The 9,844-nt window shown below is 33.9% G+C and overlaps 2 protein-coding genes across 2 annotated transcripts; both read right to left on the bottom strand.

The window, feature by feature from the left end:
* Nucleotides 1-1,016: 1,016 nt before the first annotated feature.
* LOC114578389 lies at nucleotides 1,017-3,158 on the bottom strand. Its single transcript, XM_028691546.1, has 4 exons — nucleotides 2,971-3,158; nucleotides 2,405-2,781; nucleotides 1,998-2,263; nucleotides 1,017-1,955 (listed from the first exon to the last, which is right to left on the bottom strand). The coding sequence occupies exons 1-4, from the start codon at nucleotides 3,156-3,158 to the stop codon at nucleotides 1,017-1,019; spliced, it is 1,770 nt and encodes a 589-aa protein (XP_028547379.1).
* A 291-nt stretch (nucleotides 3,159-3,449) lies between these two features.
* Nucleotides 3,450-4,292, bottom strand: LOC110105397. The gene has a single exon (XM_020834879.2). The coding sequence runs from the start codon at nucleotides 4,290-4,292 to the stop codon at nucleotides 3,450-3,452; it is 843 nt and encodes a 280-aa protein (XP_020690538.2).
* Between the last annotated feature and the right edge of the window lie 5,552 nt (nucleotides 4,293-9,844).

The raw sequence follows: 9,844 nt of genomic DNA, 5'->3' as shown, positions 1-9,844 counted from the left end.
AGAGTAGGCCCTAAGGTCTGGCTCTAGGAAAGGATCTTTAGGCCTATAGTATTTTGAATTAATCTGGAGTTTGGAAGGGCCTTAGTGACCTCATACAAAAATGTGGTCATTATAAAGTAATCCCAAATTTACTTGGTGTAATAATAAAAGAGCTGGAGCTCATATTCTAGAAAGGTTGGATCGGTGTCTTGTGAATTCTGCAATGAATTATGCAGCTTTATAAGCTATCCAATTGGCAGCTATTTGACACCTTGCTAGAATAGATTTAGATTCAATCTTATCTTAATTAGACTCTTCTCTTTAGGTTTTTGAAAATGTAGATATCTGAGGTTTGATGATGTCTGGGCATCCTACCCTGCTTCAACAATAATTATGTCCAATTCATGGGAGAAAAACTTTCAAGGAGATGTTGCTCATTCACTAAATCTAAATTTTAAAAGAGCAATGAGTGATTTATATTATTAGAGTAAATCCAAACATCAAAACTTGAATGTTTTGAAGGATCATGTAAAGAGAGAAATGTTAGAATTGCTAGAAGAAGAAGCTGAAGGTGGCGGCCTTTCTGAAGACAAACTATTGCTGCTAAAATCAAAGGTGCACGAGCTCAACTCTACTCTTGGAAGACTTAATACCTTCTTTTTTTTTTGAAGAAGTGCAGCATTTGCATTAATAGAACCAAGAAAAGAACTACATACAAGTATTCAAAGTATCACATTCCTTCTTGATCAAAATCATCAATATGGAAGGGATACTATCAAAAGAAAAACTATCAAAGGAAAAACTATTTTCCATTGCCAAAGTAGCACAACAATTACCTACTTTATTACAATATCTATGGGCATGATGGAAAACTACTTTATTAAAATCATTAAGGAACAAAACCTCATTTGTATCTCTACTATTAAGCGGCCAATTATTCTTTTTCAAAGAATCTTGAATGAAATGGACAATGTTGACATTATCACTCTCAATGATCACCCCCTTTCATTCCGTCATCCAGCTTTTAAGAAAATTCTTCACCCTAATGATTGCTTCCATTTCAAGTTGTGCCACATCCCAATGAATCTTCTTCTTGCCAAATGCACAAATAAGACATCCTTTATGATCTCGAAGACCCCACCAATACCTCCAGGATTAGAAGTAAGTAAAGAAGCATCTAGGTTGATCTTAATCCATTCTTTCGGTGGAGGGCACCAAGTGTTTGAAGACTCCCTAAGGAGGTTAGTACCCCAGCTAGAAAGATAAGGACTAGACTTGGAAACAACTAAAAATAATGCATTGGAAGCAACCAAGGACGCAGGCAATGCCTCCTTACCATGCATCACATAGTTTATGTTCTTCCAAGATAGATAAATGACCGAGCAATACAACTTTGCAATTCCAGAATTAGACGTTGAAAGCCTTTTAAGTTCATAAAGACATTTCTCCAAAGAGTTAAAAACAGGGATCATAATACCCCATTCTCGTACCTTCTTGATGATCACCACCATATACTTACAATGAACCATAATATGTTCGTAAGATTCCACCGCTTGGCATCCTCTATCACAGCTATCCATCAAAGAGATTCTATGGTTCCTAAGAAATAGGTTAGTTGGAATTGCAGCCTTGCCTAGCCTCCACCAAAAAATTTCAACCTTCTTACTTAGTTTGAGCTTCCGCAGCCATTTGAAGTATTCTACGTCATCAACATTATATCTGTCATTCAGCATTTGTTCATAAACTAGTGCAGAGACTGTTTTCCCTGAACACCACTTCAGCAACTCTATATTATCCTCCTCCACATCCTTGGTTCGGACTTGAACAATCAACAAAATTAGCTCTGAATGAAAGGCCCTACGAAGCAGTTCAAAATTCCAACCACCATTAGAAGTCAAAAGCTGCTGAACAAACATTCCTTCCAGCACATTACAGTCCACATAAGTTGGCCATCGTATGATGCTTTTATCCAGCAACTAAGCATCATTCAAAACACTGATTTTATTTCCCTTTCCAACCTTCCATCTAATAACATTCTTCAAATTTTTGCCCCCATCCAGCAATATCTTCCAAGCAGTAGACGTGATTAACTTCTGATCATCCTTCATAATCTCATCTCCATATATTTCTTTCAGAGTTTGGTGTAACAAAGAGTCCTGTTTTTGAATGAAGCTCCAATCCAATCTAGATCTCAAAGAGACAATTCTCAATAAAGGAGATTGCAAACCCAACCCACCCATACTTCTCGGCTTGCAAATTTCACTCCAAGCAACATACTGCATACCTTTAGACCCATCACTCTTATGCCATAAAAAACTTCTACAAAGTTTTTCTATCTCATACAAAACTCTTTTTGGAACCAAAGAGTGAGTTATTAAGAAATTTGGCATAGAAAGTAAAGAAGTTTCAATGAGAGCGAGCTTACCTCCCATTGATAAATACTTCTTACCCCAAGAATTGAGTTCGTCCATGACCATACTCAAGAGTTCTTGAAAATCCACCACTTTGCTTCTTCTAAGTGAGATCTTGACCCCTAAATACTTCATCTCCTTGACCTCCTTAAAACCAATGATTCTGGTAATCTTCTTCTTTAAAGGGTAGCTCACCATCTTGCCAAATAAAATTTGTGATTTGTTGATATTGACTCTTTGTCCTGTCCACTTGCAAAACTCCTCCACAATATTCTTCAATTCTTTGGCTGAAGTAATAGAAACATGAGACAAAATCAATACATCATCTGCATAAAGAAGATACGAGATTCTTGGACCTCTAGGTGAAATCCGAATACCAAGATTCTTCCCCCTTTGCTCCAAAGAATTGGATAAGAGTTGAGAGCACAGAATAAATAGATACGGAGAAAGAGGGCATCCTTAACGGAAGCCACTTTTAGCACAAATCCAATTGGAGTTTCTTCCATTGATAATGTTAGAAAACCTCACATCTACAACACATTCCATAAGGAGGTTAGAAAAAAGAGTAGGAAAACCATACCACTTAAGAACCTGATGAAGTGTTGACCAGCCCATACTATCATATGCCTGTTCCATATCCAATTTAAGAGCCATCAATCCCTTCTTATTCTTGGATAACTTGAACTTATGGAAAATCTCCTGAGCCAAAAGACAAAGCTCAGAAATGGATCTACCGGGAATAAAAGCTGCTTGTTCTTCATACACCATCTTGTCAATTTCTTTCTTTAATCTGTTGACTAACATGCTAGCCACAATTTTATAGTTGGTCTGACATAGGCTAATAGGCCTATAATTTGATGGAAGTAAAGGATATTTTACTTTAGAGATCAAAGTAATTAAAGTATCCTTCCATTCTCTATTTAAGAAACCAGTCTTGAAAAAACATTTAACTGCATTCCATAAAACCTCCCAAACTATACTCCAATAGCTTTTATAAAAAGATGAAGTAACTCCATCAATGCCTGGTGCCTTGTTATTCCCTTGCTGAAAAACCAAGATCTACAATTCCTGGACTGAGAATTCCTCATTAAGCATAACCAAATCAGCATTATTTACTTTCTGGATTTCTTCAATAGATGGCCAACCCATCAGTTCACAGTTTCTATGCTGCCATTTCTTCTCAATAAAATTTGTAAACACCTTCTCTATTTGATTTTCCTCCACTTGTAGCGTATTGAACTCATCTTTAATTTGGTTAATTCGATTTCCATTATGTCTTGCTGATGCAAAATTCTGAAAAAAAAAACTTGAATTAATATCACTTTCCTCATGCCATTTCACTTTAGCCCTTTGATTCCACCAAGTAGACAACTTCCTCAATGTAACATTCAGTTCATGCACTTTGTTCCTTAGCAAAATAAGATCATCAGCATTCCAGTTAACATCACAAGCTTCCCTATTTTGAAGATCAAGAATTTCCTTCTTCAAAGTTTCCTTCAATACATTCAAGTTCTTGAATTTATTTTTATTCCAGAAAAACAATGCCTTCATCGTACGTTTGAGGTTCCTTTGGAGTATACTATATTCATCACCATAATCAGTCTTCATCCAAGAGTTATAAACAATACTCTTTGCAGCTGGATATGATCTCCAAGTGTCCTCAAACTTAAATACTTTAGTCTTACCATGTATTTTATCCTTCATACTTAGAACAATTGGACTGTGATCCAATGCTACTCTAGCAAGATGCTTGATTGTAGCCATTAGAAGCATTTGAATAGCAGCTGAATTCAAAATACATCTATCCAACCTTTCCCAAATCCGAAAGGTCCCCTGTTTGTTATTACTCCAAGTAAATCTTGGTCCCATACTTCCAATGTCATGGAAATCAGAGTTCACCATAAAACTTTCATCTCCCTAGGTCCTTTTGAGAACAAGAACCTTTTGCCTCCTCTCTTCTCCTCCTTGTTAATAATACAATTAAAATCCCCTCCAATAATAGAGGGAATTACATCCACCATACAATCCTGAAGTTGTTTCCATAAGATTTCCCTTTCCTTATAATTTCTGCACCCTTAAACCGTGGCAATTCTCCAAATTCCTAAGTTAGGAACTGAGTGACTACCAACAATTACTTGTGAAGATGTCTCCCTTATATCAAAAGACACCATATTCCTATTCCATAAAACCATGATGCCTCCTGAAGTACCCTCAGCAGGGTAATGGTAGTACTCCCAATCCTTCCCAATCAAGTAATCAATATATTTTCTGTCAATGATAGCCAACTTAGTCTCCATAAGCCCAATAAAATAGATACTATGATCTCTAACAATTTCTTTCAAATATAAGGAGGCTTATTTTTTCCTTGCTCCCCTACAATTCCAAAAAAAGAATTGAGGAAATTAAAAAGGTGTAATTGATCTCTCCCCACTCTTGGGGTTCAACCTATCATACCTCTTTTTCTTCTTATGTTCCACATCCACGGGTCCAAGTGATTTTAACTCCTTAGCCAACTTCACCTTGACAGCAGCACTGGAGACACCCAAACCACTGTGATTGATATCAGCATCAATACATTCCCGAAATTTTTCTGTAGTTTTTATGTCTTTAACCTGCTCTACCAAAAAAATTTCTTCAGAATTCTCACTCAGTACAGCGAACCTGTTGGTAACAGCAGTCTCCGAATTCTCCTTTCCAAAAGATTTTCCATGTCCATCCCTACTTTCTGGAGCCAGGACATCGTTTACCTCAACAATATCCTTCTTATTTACCATTAAAGGAAGACTTAATACCTGGTGGAGGCAAAAGGGCAAAAGTGAAGTGGATAGAAGAAGAAGACACCAATTCAAAGTTTTTCCATGCATTTTCTATGGCAAGGTGTAATGGAAATTGGATTATTCAGAATAAAGATATAAATGGATTGTGGATTGAAGAAAAATACTTGTTGAAGAAGTTTTCTATGACTTCTTTAAAGGCAAATGGAATGAAAAGAGATGTATTTTGAGGAATGGTCGTCCCCTACTCAAGAGCTAGATGAAGTTGACAAAGAATTCTTGCTAGCTGATTTCACTAAAAATGATCTGGAAAAAGTTGTTGGTCAATTGGAAGCTAATATTTCACCATGTATTGATGAAGTATCTTACTTTTTTATTAAATATTATTGGTCTATCATTAAAGAAGATGTGTGGAAGGAAATTAACTCTTTTTTTATGTCTGGCAATATGTATTCTTAGTGGAAGGAAACTTTAGTGGTGCTAATCGCTAAGGTGAAAAATCTAACATCTCCTAATTATTGACCAATTAGCCTCTGTTTGTCTATTTACAAGATTATGGCAAGGATGTTGTTAAATAGGTTGAACTGTCTCATTCCTTAAATTATTTCAGAAGATCAGTCTGCTTTTGTTAAATGTCGTTCTTTATCTGAACATATCTTACTAGCCTAAGAGTTATTTAATAAGTTCAAATTTTCTAATCAAAGAAAGGGCTGATGGTAATTAAAATTGATGTGGAGCAAGTTTATGATAGTATGGGGTGGTCTACTCTAAAGCAAGTTTTAGATAATTTGTGTTTTTGAGTTAATTTTCTAATCTTTTACTTCAGTGTGTAGTAGATCCAAAATTTTCCAATTATGATAAATGGCAACAATTCTAAATGGTTTGAGGCTAATAGTGGGTTTAGACAAGGGTTTCCCTTGTCTCCATATCTTTTCATATTGTGCTTTCAATTTGTTTCAGATGCTTTTGCTCAAAGAGGGAGAAGTATTGGTATTAAAGTGGCTCCAGATGCAGAAAAAATTTCCCATTTACTATATGTAGATGGAATTATTATCTTTTTAGAGGCCAAACATAGTTGTGTGAAAAAAGTAAGTAAAATTCTAAAAGATTTTCGTAAATGGTCCTACAAGAAGGTGAATATTCAATAGTCTTCAATTAATTTTAGAAAGTCAATTAAAATAAGTAGTAGAATTGCTCTTTCTAGACTCTTGGGCTTCAAGGTTATTAAAGAAATGATATATCTTGGTATAAAGATTGCATTAATGAGACTGGTTTTCTTAATTTTCTAAAATATGTTGGAGAAAGTACTTAGTATATTGAATTTTTGGGATAATAGGTTTATTTCTCTTGCAGGAAAGTTGCTTCTTTTAAAATTGACATTTATTTCTCTTCCTACCTTTTTATCTACTCACTCTTTTGTCCCTATGGTAGTGTTGATTGATTTGGATAGACTGTGTAGGTATTTTCTTTGGCACAAGAAAGAAGAAAGTAAAGTTATCCATTATGTTTCATGGAAAGTATAATGTAAATCCAAAAGAATGGGAGGACAAGGTGTGCAATTAGTTGTTGCTAAAGTTGGTCCTTTGAGGGCTAAATTTTCTTGGAACTTTATTTCAAATCTTTCTTTTCTTCTTAACAAGACATTGTTATCTAAGTATGGAAATCATATTTGGAACTATGAAATAACGAGGAATTTCTCTCCTACATGGAAGATCATTTTGAGTGGAGCAAAATTTCTTCTTCCTAATATTAGATGGAAGGTCTGTACAGGTTGCAAAATAAATACCAAAAAAGATGTTTGGATTTTGGATAAGTCTATCGAGAAATGGATTATGTTTATTGTGGATGTGAGTAAATATACTAAATTTATAAAGGGTTTTATATGCGATGGTGAGTGGGATGAATCCCATTCATGATCACTTTGAATTGAAAGAATTTCACAACCTAGCTTCCTCTAAATCCAAGTAGAAAAATTTCTAAATTCATCAAATGATTCACTCTTATGAAATAAGAATCAAATCAAAGTGAATCTTGAATAATCATCAATAATTACATGCCAAAAAACATTTCCTCCTAAAGTTACAATGCTAACCAATCCAAAAAGATTAATATGTATAACTTCTAATGGTTTGCGAGTTCTATGATATTTAATTGAATGAAAGGAGGACTTGACTTATTTTTTTAATTGGCATGCATCACACTGGTGATCTTTAGTGAAGTTTAATTTGGGTATTCCTCTAACCAATTCTTTTTGGGAAATCTACCTAAGATATTTTATGCTCTAATGATAAAGTCTTCTCTACCATAACCAAGATTCATCAATGATAGTTTTGAGATAAAAAGCATTAGATGACTTAACATAATTTAAATCAAGAATGTATACATTATTTACCCTATTTCCATACAACACATCAATTCCATTTTAGCTTATAATGCAGCTTGTAGGTTTAAATTTGATATTAAAACCTTTATCACAAAGTTAACTAATACTTAACAAGGTATGTTTTAAGCCTTCAACCAATAAAACTTTATTAATAAAGAAATTGTTCTTATTGACAATGATACCTTTACCTACCACTATTCTAGTGGTATTATTTCTAGTGTCACTTTACCTCTAGACCTAGACTCCAGTGATATGAATTAAGTTGTATCTCTAGTTATATGTTTTAAACATCTTCTGTTTAGGTACCAAATGCTCTCATGAGGGCTTTTATGAGAGCATTTCTACAAAATTATTGATCGTTTGACTTGGGAACCCAAATAAATTTTGGTTCACCTCTTGATAATGAAAATTCAGATGCATGTTTAATAAGTTATGATTTATACATCTTAGGTCTCCACACTAGATGTGTTCTACTACGAATTGTGTAAGTGTGAGAAATATGTCTTATCATTCCACATGAAAAGTATTTAACATCAGAAAAAGGATTTATCAATCTATGTGAGTTATAATGTCTTTTCCTTGATTTTGAAATTGTGTGCTTTTGATCAGGATTGTAAAATTATTCAAATGTATGAGGTGTCTTATTTTCCTTAGAACCTTTTAGTTTTCTTTAAGATATGAGTTTGCACTTTCTAAAATCGAATGATCAACTTTCAACTGATGTTCTCTTTGATCCACTTCAGCTATAAACACCTTCAAATCATTCTTACGATCAATTTAGGATATTTTCAATAAATCATTTCTTATTCAAATCATTAAATTCATCCAACAAGGCCATATGGTTTCTATCTTTGGAAGCATAGTCTTTCCTAAGATTTTCATATTTTTTCTGTAAATTTAAATGCTCGAGGTTTAGATTAGCATGAAATTTTTTAAGCTGCCTATATGCATTATGAATTTTCTCAAAAACTTCAAATAACTCATCATAGTACATACCACATATCTGTAAATTCATTTTTGAACTATTCATATAGATGATCCTTGATCATATTATATGATTATAGGTCGGTTGACTTGTAATTTTAAGTTTTCTAGATAGTTTTCTTATGTTTCAAATATAAGAGTCCTAAAAAATGACACTCATAACCTTACTACAACTTTCTTTTGAGAGTGGCCATTGAGTGTGAGTGTTTGGGAGAGATTATGAGAGATGCACATGGTTGTGTAAAGCGAGGATCTCTTTTTCTTCTTCAAATTTCTATCCATCTCCTTTGGAGGCTTTTGAGAGAAGATCTTTAACATTATGTCACAATACTCTGCCATCACAATGAGGGTGAGAAAGGACATTGGTACTCTGTCATCACCAGGAGGGTGAGAAAGGGCATTAGTACTCTGCCATCCTGAGGAGGGTGAATCAGTACTCTATTGTCACTATGAAGCTAAGAAAGGTAAAGGTTATATACCATCACCAGGAGGATGAGAAAGGATGTCGGTACTCTACAGCACTGGGTTAGTGGAAGAGAGTTTGTAAGGGCTTTTTTTCCTTGCTGTGGGGGCAAAAGGAGAGTCTTTTTGATTTAGTGTAATACTTATTGAAGGAGACTTCAGGGAGTGGACGTAGGTCTAGTTTGGACCAAACCTGTATAAATTTGGTGTTCTTCAATTCACTTTACTTTTTTAGTACTTTTATTTTTTTATGCTTTAAAATTTTGTGGTTAAAAAATTTATTGTAATAATCACATTATTACGTAACTACATATTTTAAGATTTTTGTTTAAAATTTCAAAAAATGATTTTTGAAAATCCAAGAAAATTTTAAAATTACTAATTCAGCCCTCTCTTGGTTAGCCTTGGGATAGTTCAATAAGGTCTAACAACCTACTCAAACTTTCAAGTGGTACTAAAGGCTATTTAAAAAATTAAAGTTTAGACTACTTTTAGAAAAATGATCATGGCTTCTTTTGTAAACTAGAACACTCTTGAAGGATCCTCTATCATTAGACCATCTTTATTCGATAACATCCCTTTCAATTTTTAAAAACTCACATATCTACTCTCTACAATCACTTAACTATCGCATATGGATATTATTACAAGAAGGTTATACTAGACCCACTAGACTTATTGATGACATTAGAGTTGAAACACCCTTTACTGATTGATACTAAAAGAATAGATTTAATAAAGCTAAATGCAAAGCATTTAAATAGGTTTTCCTGCGCATTGAAATTAGAAGACTATATACATGTTTTTATATGTAAATATGAAAAATAAATCTTGGATAGACTTTGAATAAC

The sequence above is a fragment of the Dendrobium catenatum genome, unplaced genomic scaffold, assembly GCF_001605985.2.
Source record: "Dendrobium catenatum unplaced genomic scaffold, ASM160598v2 original_scaffold_7746, whole genome shotgun sequence".
Lineage (NCBI taxonomy): Eukaryota > Viridiplantae > Streptophyta > Magnoliopsida > Asparagales > Orchidaceae > Dendrobium > Dendrobium catenatum.
The sequence above is the reverse complement of the archived record's forward strand: the minus strand, read 5'-3'. Positions and strand labels throughout refer to the sequence as shown.